The sequence below is a fragment of the Lepisma saccharinum genome, chromosome 6, assembly GCF_977018435.1.
Source record: "Lepisma saccharinum chromosome 6, izLepSacc3.1, whole genome shotgun sequence".
Taxonomy (NCBI): domain Eukaryota; kingdom Metazoa; phylum Arthropoda; class Insecta; order Zygentoma; family Lepismatidae; genus Lepisma; species Lepisma saccharinum.
In genome coordinates this window covers 75766528-75785662 of record NC_139234.1, presented here as the reverse complement: position 1 = coordinate 75785662, position 19135 = coordinate 75766528, and the positions used below count along the sequence as shown (strand labels likewise).

The 19135-nt window shown below is 37.2% G+C and overlaps 1 protein-coding gene across 1 annotated transcript in view; it reads right to left on the bottom strand.

Annotated features, from left to right (window-relative positions):
- LOC145989462 (ATP-binding cassette sub-family C member 5-like) overlaps window positions 1-19135 on the bottom strand; it is a 219873-nt gene that overhangs the window by 35168 nt on the left and 165570 nt on the right. The window contains exons 11-15 of the mRNA XM_083124809.1: window positions 15770-15905; window positions 12490-12644; window positions 10077-10201; window positions 3423-3521; window positions 1290-1467 (exon numbers count right to left, since the gene is read on the bottom strand). Coding sequence (XP_082980935.1) covers window positions 1290-1467; window positions 3423-3521; window positions 10077-10201; window positions 12490-12644; window positions 15770-15905 — 693 coding nt within the window. The remainder of the gene's footprint in view (window positions 1-1289; window positions 1468-3422; window positions 3522-10076; window positions 10202-12489; window positions 12645-15769; window positions 15906-19135) is intronic.

The window sequence follows — 19135 nt, the reverse complement described above, 5'->3', positions numbered from 1 at the left end:
TTATGACAAATGTTTAAATAACCACAGAAACTATGTGAAAAAATAGCTCAAGGCATGTAGAATGATACAAAATAAATTTTCACTAAAAATTCAGCAGTGCAGTTTCTTTTTTTTTTTTCTTTTTTTTTTTTTTTGGCCAAATGGACTTTACTTAAAAAATATCCCTCATAAGTGTCAGAATAACTCGTTTCATTCTGGAAATTGGGAAAAATAACCATTTCAGGTAGAAATTACATGTAGAATTTAAAATATTCCCAGAGCACTGCAGGGCCTGGAAATCCTGAACATTTCCAATACCGAAAACTTTCTGATCTTTTCTGGAAATTGTGAACTGAACACTTCCCATCCTGAACCCCTGAATTTTAATTCGCTTTGAACTCGCAACAACCAAAAACTTTAAATCATTCACTACTCAAAACACACATAACAGTGCTATTGATTAGAAATGTAGGAATTTTGTAGTCAAGTATTCATTTAAAAATTAATTTATGAACTCATAATTTATCATTTTCAAATTATTTCCTATTTACTGTAAATGTGATTGTGCTCTACACTTTGGGAGAGTGGATCATACTTTTTTTTAGCTTTCTTTACTAAATTTCTTATTGTTAAAATAGATACTTCTCATCTGTTCTTGATTTGAATTGTTATGTTCCAAACTGCATTTTAAGGCCCAGAAATGACCCCTCAGAAGAACCAAGATAGCAGAAGTAGAATACATGAGGAAAGCGTGCAAGTTATTTAATAAAAACAACCCCAGGATAGACCCATTTAGATGCAGTTGCAACTTAAGTATATTCATTGAAATTTTGTATGAAACTACCTTATTATTCCCCACACTTGAGTTTCATTATCATCTTTAGTTTTTTTTATTTTTCTGTAATGATTTACATGATTCTTCTCACAAATTTTACCCTACATATTCTGTGAAAAATTCTGCAATAATTATAAATTTTCTACTATGAGCAACTTAATGTGTTCAATAATATTTTGCCAAAAGTAGTAATTTATTAATACACGGTTGAAGTTACTATACACAGAGGCAGGTACATTGCAAGCTGTTATATCAGTGTTATTTTCCTCTCACAAATTTCCAACAATTTTTTTTCCCTGAAAGTTGGGCTCAACACCCCCAAAAAATCTGGCCATGCACTTGGGTGCACCTTTTACATTATGTAGAAGAAACCCTCTTTATCTAAAATAGTGTCCGTGACTTATCCATGACTTGAAATGTTATTGACGTCAGTTTATATTGGTTAAGCTCTTTCATCTTAGCAATGCACATTTACCTGTAAGCTGTGTGTGGCTACAATGATACTCTTGCCACTGAGTTTCCCACGAATGCACTGAAAATAGATATGCGAGGCAACTCTGGCATCAACAGCACTCAAAGGATCATCGAGAAGGTAAATGTCTCTGTCAGCATACACAGCCCTTGCCAGGTTAACACGCTGCTTCTGTCCTCCACTGAAAGACATAACAAGTTAAATAGTCCATGTGGAATTCCCTGCGTCCAGGCACATATCTAGAAAAACTTTGCATGCTAAGTGTCTAAAAAATTGATGATGAAACAATAGTGGTATTAGTATTAATTTTTAAGATGTACATTAACATCATCATATTGAATAGTTAACACATTCCCACCCGTAAACGACCTCGGTGGTTTTAAAGTATATGCTTGTATTTGCCCTTAAACGACTAAGGTCATTTAGCTGCAGTGTCAATTTTTCAGTTTTCTTTTTTGGCATTTTCTCCCCGCATGTTGATTGGTAAACGAAAAGGAGTGCAACACATGACACTGGAGGGGAGGTCCGATGCTGTACCCGAGAATATGTTCAGTGTGCCAAATTACCAAGGGCTCCAGGGGGCCCAACACGTTCGGATCCTTGGAGGACCAATAGGGGCTCACTGATAGGGGACACCAGCAGGAAACCTCGAAGAGGTCAGGTTCCTATCCACCAGGCTGAAAAAGTCAATTTGCAGCCTCCAGGGCGCCATTTTGAAAAACTCGAAAATTCAAGATGGCGGAAATATTTTTTTAGGTAAGTTTGGATTTAGAAAATGTCTGGGCTGGTTATTTAAATGGTCCTTTCAGAGCTGGGTGTGAATATGTTAAAATGTTGCATAAGGATAGATATATAATAGTACACATTCATTATATAGTTTGTTTCAAGGTTACATCACTAAACTGTTACAGCAATAGCTGCTTTATTGTATTTACACACACACACACACAGTTACACATGTGAGTATACAAAATAACAGTTGATGACTTTATCATTCATCAGCTGGAACTATCTTTCTACTTTATGCTGCTTTTCTACCTTTGGTGTTAAATAAGATGACGAGGATGAATAATGAGCTGATGAAATTGATGGGGAAAAGAATGTCAAATGCAGGAAAATATAACAAAATATAGAGCAGACTACTAAAAAATGAAAGGTGTGACATCCCCTTGCTGTCACATTGCCAACCCTTACAAAAATCGTCAGTACGTCACTGGATGGGACGAGCACAATGATACATCCATACCTTAACCAGGGTTCAAACCTGCAACCTCTGGTCCAGAGGCCAGGACATACCCCCTAAAAAAGTCCCCAGTGCTAAAACAGAATTAAGCAAAATATTTGTTTATTGTGCGAGATAATCCCAATATTTAAATGGATGTCATTTAATCATAAAATCATTTTTTTTTCATACAATACTGGTGTAAAATTATGAAAATGTTGACTGCAAAGGTGTCACTTGGCATTTTACACACACTCCAGGGTATTCACCATTTGGTGAAACAGTGGGACAAGTGCTTGTATAACTTTGGAGATTACGTTTGAAATAAACCTTGTTGATTTCATTCTGTAGCCCCTGTTCAGTTTTAATTTGATCCACCCTCATACTTTGGAGCACGAAGAATGTAACATTGTCAAGTTGCACACGAGGACTCACATTTAAGCTGTGAATGTAACATTTCATCTGTCAAGCTGTGTCGTCACAACTCCACCTTGGATCTTTGTTGCAAACTATGCAACCAGCTCTGTTACAGGATGGAGTGGTTTCAAAAGGACAAATGAAGAAAGGTTTATGCAAATTAAGATAGGGTGAGGCAAAGTTCTCCATGCTATGAAGGCACATATGAAGAGGGTTTATAGGTAGGGACCCACAATTTCGATCTTGGCCGCACTTGTACTCCCCCAGGTACCAATTTATTTGAGGCTGGGAAAACACCACAGTCACTTCATGCAGGAACAAGGCCAGACAAATTCTGAGCTTACATCACCAAACCAGGAATCGAACCTGGATTTCCTGCATGGCAGTCAGATGGCCTCCTGACTAGACCCCTACAGTTTTCATTAAATCAGCTAATTTTAAATATAAAAAAGCTAACTTCAATTTCCATGTTCAGTAAAAGAATGTGACAAAATTACCTTAGATTAAATCCATTTTCTCCAACCTCTGTCATGTCTCCATTGGCTAGGAGTTCCAAGTCATGCTCCAATCCACACACTTCCAGGACAGAGTTGTACCTGTGAACATAAAACAACATCAAAAATGTGATCTCTCACAGGTGTTGCAATCATGAATACGAGGGTCATACTGAAAGTAACGAGCAACAATTTTTCATGAACCAAGTTTTGGTTTTATTAAAGAAAAGCATGCTAAAGACTTCCTTACTTTTCAACAAAGTCTCCATTTCCTTGCACACAATTTCCCCACCTTTCTGGAAACTTGAAAATACCCTTATGGTAGAACTCTGTTCCAGCTGCTCGCAGACACTGACGCACTGCTTTCTGTATGTCCTCCGCCGTCTGGTAGTGTTGACCTTGTAACCATTCCTTCACAAAACCAAACAGTTGATAGTCGGAGGGTGCAATGTTGGGCCTGTAGGAAGGGTGAAGCAGAAGTTCCCACCCCATTTACCAAATTTTCTCCCTGGTGAACTGAGCAGAGTGCAGGCGTACGTTATCGTGTTGAAGAATGATTTTCTTTTTAAGATGTTTATCCTGCAATGCATTTATGGTTACCCCAGGTTCAAGAAATTCAACCAGAATGCAGCCCTCTGCTTTCCATGTTGCATTCCGTGGAGGCAGTTTGTGGGCGACTGCTCCGAGGCTGATCGTTGATGCTCGCGTTTCCTTAAAATGTCTTACCCATCTTCTAACACCCATGCATACATCTCTATACACATGCTGAAGTCTATTCTGAATTTCAGCAGCAGGAATTCCCTCTTTAACAAGGAATTTAATCACAGCACATTGTCGAAACGAAACATCACTGTCAGCCATTTTTAAACAACTGACTGCACTCATGTCATCAAAGCTAATGATGTCACACTACCTCAGTGTGTTCAGTAAAGTCTATATTTTGTAATGATTTACTTTGTTTGCAAGTATTGATGGATTCTGATTTTTTTTAAAAAATTGTTGCTCATTACTTTCACTGAAAAATGCAGAATGCAATTGGCACTGAAACACTGTAATTTCAGAAAAAGAACTACTTATTACATTCTTATTTTTCTTATTGTAGAACCTGTGTCTGTGGGAACATTAGAGGGAGTTTCTTCTTACACAAATACATATCCAGGTATGATACACTTCTATCATTCAATAATAAAAAAAGTTCAATAAAGTGATAATGCATGATGCCACTCCAGACATTAACTTTAAGACTGTTAAGGATGAACTCAACCAACTGAGGTGAATTTTCTGATCCCAATACCCAACATTTATGGCAATTCCCTTCTGCAATCAGGCGGACATTCTGTTTTGATGTCTACAGAGCTGGGCATGAACTGACTTACACTAACAGATAATCAAATTTGTAACAATGTACACTCAAAACTCATTTTTATGAAAATCTGGTTTTTACAAAATTATTTTTAATAAACTTTAAAATACATAAAAACATTTTTCCATGACTATAATATATATATTTTTATACATACACAAGTGATTTCACATAATACAACATTGTTCACATAATATCTACTATAACTCTATTCATATAGGGTGGTACATGAAAAAGTAGCCTGATGTTAACGGCATATGATACTGACTTGGGCTTCTTTTTCGTGTGCCATCCTGTATTATTAATCAGTATAGTGTATAAAAATTGGAAAGGGTTAAAAATTATTATATATTTTACACCAATAAACTGCACTTTAACTATGGCAATACAGTGGAACCCTGATTTTATGTTCCTCGATTTTACATTTTCCCACATTATACATTCCATCTTGATGGTTGCAACATAGTAAAATGTTGCAAAATTTTCCTGCATTTTCAGTTTCTTCAGCTTGGTCACATAAATAACATAAAATCGAGGTTCCAGTGTACTAATTTTAACTGAGTGCACTCTATTGGTTGCTATTACTGTAGTAATGTCTCTCTCCTCTGTCATGACAGTACATGTTTAGTAAGATATATTCAGGATTATCAGAAATTTTCTTGATCCAAAAACAGGTGTGGTCTCATTAAATTAGGATAAACGAGATTTTGGTGCAATTTGATAATATACATCACAAACATTTTTGCTTCAACAAATCTATAAATAAATTTAATTAAATCCCGAGTTTTTTCCAGACACCCCATATATAATATTGAAATATACAGCACAGAAATTGAAACATAATATTTCCAACATTTCACAATTTTTTTTTGTTTACATCATTTGTACCTGAAGAATTCACATCCATGGTTATTTTATAATATACAAAAAGAAGTTCGTAGCATTTAAATGAGGGATGGCCAAACGGATCCGGATCCGAAAAATCTGGATCCATTTGGATCCGGATTCGGATCCAAAAGTTACGGATCTGGATCTGAAAATTCCGGATCTGGATCCGGGTCCAAAAGTTTCGCATCTGGATCTGAAAGTTCCGGATCCGGGTCTAAAAGTTTCAGATCTGGAACTGGATCTGAAAGATCTGGATCCGGATCCGGATCCGAGAGTTTCGTATCTCAATCCCATTATAATATTACCACACCTTAAAAGGTATTATGATCTTCGATTACAAAAAAAAATTCATTAGTAGAATAATTTTTTTTCAAGTGTTGTTCCTAAAATACTTTGCAACGCATTGACTAACACACTCGTGCACAAAAATAGTCTTACTTGTTTAACATAAAATGTCAGAGGTGATTTTGTAAATGCCATTGAAACGAATATGTATTCATTCAAATGTATTGGAAATGGAAACACACATAAATGTGAGACATTCCATTCCAGGATGAAACCTTTAACACATATAACAAGATAGAAATGTTATACAAAAATTATACAATTTTTCTAGTTAGTTTTACAAATTAAAATAAAACATTATAATATATGCAGTGTTATATAATTACAAAGTTGTAAGACTAACAAGGGAGGTTATCTAAGTGTCCCCCTCCGATTTCCATGAAACTTGGCAGGTGTATAGTGGGGCCCAATGGAAGAAATACGTGTTCTTTTGTTTCAGCTAAAAAACTGTTTTAGGGAGCAAAACCCCCTCAAATGTCAAGATGAGGACAAATTGAAGTGAGGATCTGACCCCTGTTTCCCCCTCCAATTTCCATGATACTTGGCAGGTGTGTGTATAAACAGGCCCAAAGGAAGAAATACGTGTTTTTTTGTTTCGGCTAAAAAACTGTTTTAGGGGGCAACCCCCTCAAATGTCAAGATGAGGACAAATTTAAGTGGGCATTTGACCCCTGTGTCCCCCTCCGATTTCCATGAAACTTGGCAGATTTATAGAGGGGCCCAAAGGAAGAAATACGTGTTTTTTTTTTGTTTCGGCTAAAAATCTGTTCTAGGGGGCAACCTCCCCTCAAATGTCAAGATGAGGACAAATTGAAGTAGGGATCTGACCCCTGTGTTACCCTCCGATTTCCATGAAACGTGGCAGGTGTATAGAGGGGCCCAAAGAAAGAAATACGTGTTTTTCTGTTTCAGCTAAAAACTGTTTTAGGGGGCAAAATCCCTTCAAATGTCAAGATGAGGACAAATTGAAGTAAGGATCTAACCCCTGTGTCCCGCTCTGATTTTAATGAAATTTTGCAGGTGTATAGAGGGGCCCAAAGGAAGAAATACGTGTTTGTTTTTGTTTCGGCTAAAAAACTGTTTTAGGAGGCAAAACCCGCCTCAAATGTCAATATGAGGACAAATTGACATGGGAATCATCTGACCCCTGTGTCCCCCTCCGATTTTCATGAAATTTCGCAGGTGTATAGAGAGGCCCTATGCCCCCTGTTTCTTCCTATGCCATATTATGTGGTTTCGGGGTCAGATTCCCACTTCAATTTCTCCTCATCTTGACTTGGGGGGGTGCCTAAAACAGTTTTTTAGCTGAAACACAAAAACACGTACTTCTTCCTTTGGGCCCCTCCATACACCTGCCAAATTTCATGGAAATCGGAGTGGCACACAGGGGTCAGATCCCCACGTCAATTAGTCTTCATCCTTACCTTTTGAGGGGGGTTTTGCCCCCTAAAAGTTTTTTTTTAGCTGAAACACAAAACCACGTATTTCTTCCTTTGGGCCCCTCTATACACCTGCCAAATTTCATGGAAATCGGAGTGGCACACAGGGGTCAGATCCCCGCGTCAATTTGTCTTCATCTTGACTTTTGAGGGGGGTTTTGCCCCCTAAAACAGTTTTTTTTATAGTGGAACCACGAGCAAAACAACCTGCGCAGACCCGCGAGTCCTGTGCACCGTACCCCCGTGAGTAGGGGAGGGGGAGAGTGGACCATGCTTCCTTATGGCCCGAGGTGGAGGGAAGAAGGGAAAGTTGCACGGGGACTTTTCGTCCCAAGGTTTTTTTCCTTGCGGTCGATCTATAGCTGAAACACAAAAACACGTATTTCTTCCTTTGGGCCCTCATGGAAATCGGAGGGGGAGACTTAGACCTCCCTTGTAAGTGTATTAATTAATTACAAATCGCGCACGCGCACACACACACTATATATACAGGGTGACTGGTAATTAGATGTATTCCTTGAAAGGGGTTAAAGTAGAGACAATTTGCAATAAATTTGACCATATGATACCCCGTCCGAAAATTAGTAGTTTTCGAGATAATCGAATTTCAATTGTTTTTTTAAAAAATGACAATTTTCCACATAAAAAGATGAATGGAGAAAAAACTGCTCATTGTATGGAACTTATTTCAGCGTTTTCTGATAGCTAACAAATAAGTGGTTTGTTAAAAAAAAGTTTTCCCCAAATAACAATCACATGTAAGTAACGGGTGGGTCTAAACTTACAAGTGATGATAAAAAAATGCACTCTTTGTTTACTTGGCAACGTATTAATAACTAAAATGGTATGACACGAAGCGTACAAATTACTTAAATTACTTCCTTGTGACATCTGCTATCCAATATGGTACAAATGTTGCTAACATACACATTTGTGTACAAGAAATAATACTTCATTCATCTTCATGTGAATGGAATCAATGAACAATACAATTAAAGAACATTACACGTCTTGCTGAAAGTGGGCACCTCCGTTACGAATGCAGGCATGCAGGTTTTTACGGACATTTGGTCTCTTAACTCGTGATGTGATAGTGTCCTTGATGTGTTGACCAGCTGTTAAGATCCTCTCATTGAGCTCTTCTTGCGAGTTTTCCTGTGTCTTGTCATGAGGCTCCAAATGTAAAAGTCGCAAGGCACCAAATCGATCGGGGATCGAGCTGGGCAGTCATCATGCTGATAAATCATGTCACGTCTTGTAGCTAGAGGCACATCCTCCAACAACATTGCCATCCCGTTCCTCAAAAAATGTTCATAAGTGATGCCATTTAAGATTTGGGGCAGGAAAAATGGCTCAATCAAATGATTGTTGATGACACCCATCCATACTTCTGCCTAGGTGTGCTAGATGAAAATTACCCAAAGAAATGGATTGGCAGAAGCAGTTCGATTCCCTTCCCGGCTCGATCCCCCCCGATTTGAAGCTTTGAGACTTCTACATTTGGAGCATTTAGTTTACAACACACAGGTAAACTAGCAAGAAGAGCTCAGGGAGAGGATCTTAACAGCTGGTCAACGCATCAAGGACACCATCACATCACGAGTTAAGACCTGCGTGCCTGCATTCGTAACGGAGGTGCCCACTTTCAGCAAGACGTGTAATGTTCTTTAATTGTATTGTTCATTGATTCCATTCACATGAAGATGAATGAAGTATTATTTCTTGTACACAAATGTGTATGTTAGCAACATTTGTACCTTATTGGATAGCAGATGTCACAAGGAAGTAATTTAAGTAATTTGTACACTTCGTGTCATACTATTTTAGTTATTAATACGTTGCCAAGTAAACAAAGAGTGCATTTTTTTATCATCACTTGTAAGTTTAGACCCACCCGTTACTTACATGTGATTGTTATTTGGGGAAAACTTTTTTTTAACAAACCACTTATTTGTTAGCTATCAGAAAACGCTGAAATAAGTTCCATACAATGAGCAGTTTTTTCTCCATTCATCTTTTTATGTGGAAAATTGTCATTTTTTAAAAAACAATTGAAATTCGATTATCTCGAAAACTACTAATTTTCGGACGGGGTATCATATGGTCAAATTTATTGCAAATTGTCTCTACTTTAACCCCTTTCAAGGAATACATCTAATTACCAGTCACCCTGTATATATGTGTATGTATGTATATTATATATATATATATGTATATTAGCAGGTAACAATATGTTATAAACACATTCTTACTTTCCAAAGAAGCGCATGTGGGATGGCAAAACCTCATCTAAAAATTCCGGATCCGGTTCTAAAAATTCCGGATCCGCAGATCTGGATCCAAAAAATTTTAGGATCTGGATCCTTAGGATCCGGAACCAACCAGATCCGGATTTCGGATCCGCCAGAATCCGGATCTGGCCATCCCTAATTTAAATTTCCAGCAAGCTGAAAATGGCATTGCATTTCCTGTAAATAAATCACTTACATATATCAGAATTGGTTAAATATCAGCAGCTCTATAATTATCAGTAAGTGGTCAGGATCAGCAAATTTTCTGGTATGTCACTACAAAGAAGGTATAATTGTTGTACAGTTTTTTTTAAAAAGGAAACACTGTTACCTATTTTGATCAAATGGAAGACCAAATATGATGTTTTCTCTTAGGGTTTCATTAAATATCCATGCTTGCTGCGACACAAAGGCAAGGGATCCATCCACTTGCATGTTTCCATTCACCATGCGAAGCTGCAAGAAACAAAATAATAATAAAAATAGAAACAGCAATTCTACATGGAAAAGCTCTCAGGAAGATTTCACAATAAAGTGATAATTGGTATGTAAGGTAACATCCAAGTCACCCAACACTCGAAATATGAAACTTAAGACGTTGATGCAAACTTTTTCACCACTGTGACGCAACACACTGCATACATCACTTGTCACTCACATATCCCTTGAGCCGAGCCATTTTCTCAATAGCATGTATTATGATGCTTCAGTCTATTTGTTATGCATGTACAGCAAGTGATATTTCCAGATTGTAGGGGAAAGTGTTTAGTTGATGTGTGAGTTTGTGGCGAAGTGTTGCTTGTCACTTATCAATTGTCACCTGCTACTTGTCACTCTGATATGAAATCTCCTTCAGTTTTTACCATCCATAGATACTATATAGGAAATTTTGAATTTGAATTATTGTTTTAAGTCCGCTTTATGCACAGAAAAGCCAATTGGAACTGGACCTGCACTGTGGCCTGTGCATCCACTGGGTATCAAAGCAGACATCACCACCACTATAACATCGGGGAGACCCTCTATATAGAAAAGATCAGAGAAATGTACTTAGGATTGATTGATTTGCTTTATTTTACTTTGCTTTTTGTGCCACTTTTGGATAAATTGCGAAGATGGGGATGAGTGATGATATGATGAAAATGATGAATGGACACTCACAAACATCCATGCCCAGGCCAGGATTCAAACCTGGAACCCCTGGCATCATAGCGTGATGTGCTAACCACTCCACTACGGGGGCCGGCAAATGTATTTAGGAGTCCGAGTTTGTTTTAAGTCCACTGTAAGCACAAAAAGGTGAAGGACCATTGCCTTCATTAACTGAGGATATGGCATCTGGAACGGAGATTGCCATATTCTTAGTTAATGAAGATAATGGTCCTTCAAAATTAATCAGAGAAAATATATAGTTCGCAACACAGAAAGAAGAAACGTTATGTATTCAAGATAAATAATGTTTTAAAATTAATTAGCTTAGCTGCATTTTATTCACAAACCAAATTCTTACTTTTATTTGTTACAAATAGGTGCTGAGTGTTGTCAATTTTTGACATTCATTGACAAGACAGATTGGCCAAGATACTTCTTTGAAGCCACAGAATTATATTTATGTATCTTAATATTTTTTGAGCAACCAACATATACTGAATGTTTTGATTGTTTACAAGAATAAATAGATGAATGAACCAATGTATTTCATCATTAAAATCTTTATTATAGAAGCAATATATAAAACTGATAATGGAGCCACTTGCCCTCAATCATGAAAACTTCAGGGCTGTTCCTGCATGTCACAAATGGTTTGATGATTAGTCTGCATGGCTAAACTCAATTTTTTACTAACATATGTGGACATTGGAAAACATTATGTAAAATAGACTTTTCTCTAAATTATACAATAAATTTTGTCATAATTATTATGAGCACAGCAGTTAAATAATAATACACTGAAGTTTTCTTGGGTTTCCAAATTTGAACAAAAATGTTCCGAGCTTTGGGAGGCCTTCGGGCAAATTACTGCACTGTCATCCCTCTGACCTGCCCTGTGCAGCCCTGGTTGATGAATGAGAGCACACAGAAGACAAAAATCTGAGACTAACTAATTGGAATATGTTTTAATATTGACAAAAAGGAGATTCCATGTTCTAGTAGCTAGATTGAATATTTTCCAATACCAGCTCTTGTTAGATATGGGAATCTCTGACTCATTATATGTGCATGATCTAGTGGTTTAGGTGTCTCTTATAATTGTAATTTACCAAAGAAAAAAGAAGGACGTAATTGTCTTATTTCTATAAGGTCAAAAAATAATGTTTTTTATCAGCAAAAATGATCATGACCTATTTAAGCTTTGATGCTTCTGAACTTTCATAAAGAAACAAATATTTAAGCTTTCAATTTAGAAATTATCATTATGTAAATTAATTGATTGTGTGTGTCAACACTTGACACTTAGGCTATTTGCACCCATCACATTTCATGGGGGCCAGTCCCTTACTATAACTAAAATCAACACGTGTCTCCGAGGACTCAAAGTAGAGGATGTAAAGAGGCACTCGGTACATATAAGGACAAATGACAGGACAACACAGAGCTCTACAGAGGATTATACTGGCTGTAGTTTCAGATGCCCTTCAATGTTGCAGTTACCGGAATGTGCTACGTGGAAGTGAGGTTGACTTTGGGTGCTTCTCATAATGTCAACCCTTGCACCCCATAAATATATGAAGGTCATTTCTCACCTCTCCTATGATTGACTGTAGAAGAGAACTTTTTCCGCTGCCAACACTTCCACAAATTCCAATCAGAGACATACGGGGAACATCCAGTGTTATGTTATGCAAAACACTAATCAGTGGTGTATTGTTAACTCCTACGGCAACAGAAACTTGTTTACCTGAAATGAAGAATAAACTTTAGTGCCATACTATTATATAGAATAAATAATACAATGCACAAGGTGCACACATGCAGTGGAACAAAAAATAAATAAATAAAATTCGGAATGGGCTGAAATATAAATGTCGCCAATGTCGATAAAGTATCAACATATAATTTGCTGCTACTGATAACTAATATTCTATTGATAATGAATAAAATTACAAAATTACCAAGATCATGAATGCTTCATTAACCTCCTTAATTAATGTTCGTAAGCATGTGAATGCAATGGGCTTTACATTTGAAAAAAGAAACTGGATTTTTTTACTTTTACTTTACAAAATCAGGTTACATGAACAAAAAATCACAAAACTAGTAGCAAATGGAAGATTGACTGATTGATTTGTTGTTTTAAGTCCACTTTATGCACAGGAAGGCTAATCGGGACAGGACATACAGTTTAAAATGGGATCCGAACCACTGTGCCATGTGCCTCCACTGGGTAACGAACCCATCCCGGGTTCATTACAAGATGACGACGTTACCACTATGCCATCTGAGAGGCCAGCAAATTGAAGAATTTTGAAAAAAATTACAAGCTATTCATAGATATAATGGACTGGTAAAATTATGGGTAATTTTACTGATAAACCAATACACTGATAAACTTTCTAACTGAGTGTTTTCTTTCTTGAGGGGCCAACACTATCATGGAGGAAAATATGTATTGTTTGCCCCTCACCCCCTTCCATCTTGGAAAAATACCTTGCCCATCCAGAAAAATTCTGCTGTTCTACTGACGTCCATGGGTAGGGTACTGATTAATATACACCATCCCTACTTAAAACTATATAGATGTTTCAATCCAGAACACAAGTCTTCATCATAACCCATGGCACAACAGCCTGTCAGGGCCAGGACCTATCTACCGACTACCAACCTCACTCCCACCTCACACTCACCTTCCGAGGTGAGAGATCATTCGACCAGTTACAGAATGATGTGTGGTCAGCACGATAAATCCCCAGTCGTTGTTGCATGTTTCCATGACTGCATATATGTTCGGGGAGGGGGGGGGGGGCATGCCCCCCCTGGAAAATAGATGTTCACATAAAAATATATGCATTTCACACATAATTTCATTTCAGTCACAGTAATTTATGTTAAGTGTATTGAAGGAACATGATAATATCAGACCGAAGCAGTGTTTTTTGAGGGGGTATCACTATTATGGGGAAAAATATGCCTCCTTTGACCCCCCCCCCCCCCCGGGAAAAAATCCTGCGGACGTCCATGCATGACCAGGATACACTACACTACTCATTCTTAGTTCCCCAATTTCCTCATGATGGTGGGTGGCCATTGGTCCCATGCACAGGCTGAAATCTCAGGAGAAAACCTGTTTCACTTCCCCCAGCAGACTCAAATCTTTATGCATCCCATAGCCGGAGCCCAAAGCATGGCACCTTGGACCGTATGGCCACTGTGCATAACAAGTCTTCATCATCAATGTTCCAATTAAGAACAAGTCAAGTCTTGATCACAATTTAATCCAGAACACATCAAGTCTTCATCACATATGTTTCAACCAAGAACATCCAAGTTTTCATCAGAACTTTGAGATTAAAACAACTAGCTGCTGTTTGAGAGCATGCTGCCAATCCCTGTTATGACATTTTCCTATTTTAAGCTTTTTAATTCAGGTTTAAGGTTAACTTTAACGTTTTTAACTACCTGGAATAAACTCATGATGAAGGTCCCAGAAATATAACTGAAATTTTGAGGTTTAGTAGGAAAAGATACGAGAGTTCAGTTTGACCTTCTATAAATAATGGAACATATATAATTCAGTACTCTATCGGTATTGGTCGATATAGATAACGTTGAGGGACAGATTAATTGATACCCCTTTGGTAGAGACACATCATTTTGGTAAATAAAAAAGCAAAATTTTGGTAGGAAAACAGAGTCAATTTCGGGTTCAAAAGTGGTAAATAAAATAAAATTTCTGTGTTATAACGGTGAAAAGCGGTATATAAAAATATATTTTGACTTTAAAATTGTGAATATAATCCTAAATTTGATTTAAACAGTGCACTTATTACACAAAATTAACATTTCACTTCTAATAGCACATTTATGTAGTTATCAGACTATTAAGTTTATTTCTCTGTAAAGGAGTCTAAAGGAGTCCATTTTTGCTTCTCCAATATTAACAGCAGAACTAATCAATTTTCCGTGAATTTCATAACTTGCAGGATAATTCAGACCTCAGAAGGTGTGGCGTCGGTAAATAAACCAAAATTTCGTGTTTAGTTTGCATTTTGCAGTTCATTTCGCATTATTTCGTGACAAAACATGGTAACAAAATGCATCTCTCACCTTTCAAAATCATGAAAAATTAACACTACAATGTGTTTCTTGACATTTCGTTTTTTCGTCAGAAACGAAAAATGCATGCCCCTACCTATTGGTATTGGCTGACATCTACACATGAGGATATTGGTTTATTGGTAAAATTAACAATAATTTTATTGATCTGATACATGCATAAATAGCTTTAATTTTGTGCAAAATTCTGTTGTTGTTTTGTTATTATTTGCATGAATACCAACATATAATATGTATGGTCTGTTTTTTTGTCTGGTTTCTCTTTTATTTCAGTTACCTGGTTGCAGAAAATGTTACAAACATTAATTAAGGAGGCCAACGGTCTTCATGGAACATTCTACATCAGATTTGTACATATCAGTTAATAGTATGATATTGGCAAATATATCATATTGGTCCATAACATCTCATACTCTTCTAGTGAAAGAGTGATTATGTGGATACATATTTATGAAAGTTCTTTTGATCATGTTGTAATCTGCATGTCCTGATGGACTCAATATATTCTGAACACACAACATTGAGAGTGAGTGAGTGAGTGACAGAGAGAGAGAGAGAGAGAGAGAGAGAGAGAGAGAGAGAGAGAGAGAGAGAGAGAGAGAGAGAGAGAGAGACAGAGAGAGAGAGTGAGTGAGAGAGTGTGAGTGAGTGAGAGAGTGTGAGTGAGAGAGAGTGAGAGAGTGAGTGAGTGAGAGAGAGCAAGAGAGAGAGAGAGAGAGAAATTTAATATTAAAACAACACCCAACTTACTTTTAGTTTTCTTCTTCTTCAACTCGGTTTGTGAGACTTCCCACGCAAAAGTGCAATCCTTTATGCTCACTGCTGTTGCTGAAGACTGCCTCAACTTCTGATAATCAATGTCAAACTCTGGAAGTGTAAGGTATTCCTGTGAACAGACAATTTCAGTATCTCAACACACACAAGCAGTTAGTAAACACATCTTCAAGATTCCCACTCAATGAATAATCAAGAGCAATTGATGAGCTTTTAAGAGCTAACATTATCATCATCTTCATCTTAATCTGATAGAATCATTTCACGAAGGTAGTAATATCATTTACTAAGATTTTTCAGAAGAATATGTAGTAAAGGAAATAAGCATACACAAAATGAATATTACTCAATCCTAATCTAAAACTAGCTTTAATTTAGAATTGTTTGTGGAATTCTAAATCCAAGAGTGTTTCTATGTTTATACTGCAAGTCAGAAAACACATGAATTTATAGAATAACATTAACATTCATGTCTGTTACATATTTAGCAGGTACGTACAATTAAGTGTATAGTCATGACCACTGTGCTGATAACTAGATTTTGGTTTAATGCCAAATCTGTTCCTGTGAACGTGTCATAGGCTTTAGCTACAGAAATACATTTGTGGGCAGTGGTGAAGAAATAGGAAGGCACAGGGGGACATTGTACCCTCCCAAATTTTTAAGTGGTGATTCAGTACATTCTAAAGCCATAAATCTACATTGTACCCTGTAAAAATTTGTCGAGCAACCTGCAATAGCAAATTGCAGAAGCAGATTGTAGTAATATAAAACACACGGTTTCACTCACCTATCTCTAAAAGCACGCAAATCTCAGGAAATATTACTGAGATTCTAAAAAAATAAATTCTGACATATTTTCAATATGCAGTGTAAAATGTTTCCCCAAATCTTAATTATCAAAATATGTGATGCTAGAAAACCCATTCTGAGCTCTTTCGAAAGCAAAAGAAATTGAAAAGTCAAATGAACTGAGTACAAACTCTATAGCTTCAATTTATTCTGAGGTTATACCAGTCAATTGTCAATTGTAAATATAGTTTTAATAGTGGAAACATACAGATTTCACACATTTCAAAGGTTTTCAAGTGAAATATGTACCCCTTCAAATTAAAAAAAAAGAAGAAATCCTACATCACTCTTTCAGGGAACTACAATCATTATATGTAAATTCTCTTGTGCCTAGAATTGCCTATTTTGACTGTTAGTGCTTTACAATTATCAGTACCTATAATGCCTAAAGTGTTTAAAAAGAGTGAGGAAATAATGTTTTAAGCATATTTTGTGATCTGGTGAGGTTTTACCATAGGCAGATTGAGGGAGGGAGGAGGAGTGGGGTGGGTATGCCATGGTGATCCCAACACTTTGGCATCTTCTTCAATGATCATAGTAGGTGCCAACTAGCGGGAGGAGAAGGGGATTTCATCCATGTGTACATCACAAGAAAGCCTATCCATCACTGCTTATTGTAATTATTTCATTGGGTTAGGCCAGGGGTTCCCAAACTTTTTCGTTTCACGGCACCCTTATTGAGTTTGAAGCTTTTTCCAAGGTGTCCAAGTCAGAATGCAGGCCTAACACTTGCAATGTTCAGTTAGTGTGGTTAGGTTACTTGCCTTAAGTTAAATATAGTGGTGTAGACTGGGGAACTCACTCAATCACTACATTCTGGGATACTGGAAGAAGGGGGGGGGGGGGTTCCGCCAGTTAAGGAAGTTTTCATAAAGCATCCCGCCAGCTAGGAAATTCCAATTCAGACCACAAAAAACTCTCAAAAAAATTGAAAAAACAGTAAAATCACTGTTTTCCAATTCAAACTGAAGGGAAACTGAGTATGCACTATTACACTGGTAAACACACTTTTTATATCAGCGAAATTAGAGTCACTTTAGGGTATCTTTGCCACAGGCGCGGTTCGTGCACAATTTACCTGGGGGTTCACCAAAATTATTCAAAGTGGACTTATCTAAACCTTTTGAGACACTACACGCTTTGGTTCGTAGAGATAGTACTGGGAAAATTATCAAATTTTGGCTGGTAGATTACTGACAAAGTTAATTTGCTTTATGTTCAGATAACAGTGACAGCACCAACAAGTGTGTGCGTAGGGGGCGATCATTTTAATTTAAGATTTCCGTATGGTATTGTATTTTGGGGTATCTCAGAATTCAGAAAATTTTCTCGCTTCAATTTTGCCTCTTCCACTCTTGCCAACACTTTTCTGGTCCCACCACTGTCAAATAGACTATATTATTGGAACTGGATCCTGAACCTACAGTTAAAAATACAAATCTCTGCCTGCTAAAATGAATATGTATCAGCAATCGAACCCAAGACCCCTTGATTACAAGATAATTCTTATATAACTATTCGAAAGTATATCGCTAAATCAAAGCGATTCTATTCTATTCTATGCAATATGTTAACTTCTTGCACAGCAACAACTACACTCCTTCCAATACACAATCCACCTCACTCCACTCAACATATCACCATGCCAAATATATTTCAATCACCAGCCACGCACTTCAAAACAAACTAACAAGTATGGAGACAATGACACATAACAAAGTCAATCACACGCGTCCCCTCTCTTTCTAGAGTATAACTGATCGCACGAAACCCAAACAACTTTTTGGTCGTCTTCTGACGTAAGTGCGAAATGCCTTCATTGTTAGGTTAGGCTTGAATAAATATCAAATACTACATTTTTGGTCAAGCACGGTAAAGCCTCGAAAATTGCAGTGTATATATTCTAAGACAACTAAACCTAAAAAGCCTAACATGTCAACGAAAGCATTTAGTCTGATGTAAGAAGACCAAAAGGTTGTTTAAGTCTTGTCCGATAAGCAACCCCTCGCCCTCGCGCAATTTTTTACTTTTCGGCTCCTTCCACCTGAAGTGTTTCCATCTTAAAGATGAAAACTCTGAATGTGTAGGCAAGTTGTTTTCTATCATATTTATCTTATTTGTCCCATTATCTTTACTTCTAGCTTTCATTTGGGGACACCTCTACATTTATATTACACCCTCTTCATTAATCTAATAAGTCTTGTAAAATATAAATAATACAAAGAGAATGCCAAATGAATTCAAATGAAACACATAGTGCAACACTGGAAGAGAGAAGAGCGTGGTTCACTCCAGCTCGCTGGTGATCCTATGAACTGTGCATGTCAGTTTTGACGAGACGACCTTCCTGGAGTATCAGACTGCATGTATTTTCGCCATATGTACGCATCGAGCTTCTGCTAGCCATCCTATGCTTTTAGCATGGTAGGGGTTGCCTTGCGGAGGTTCAGTGGAGGCTTTGCACGAAATGGAACTAGAGGGGAGTTGAGT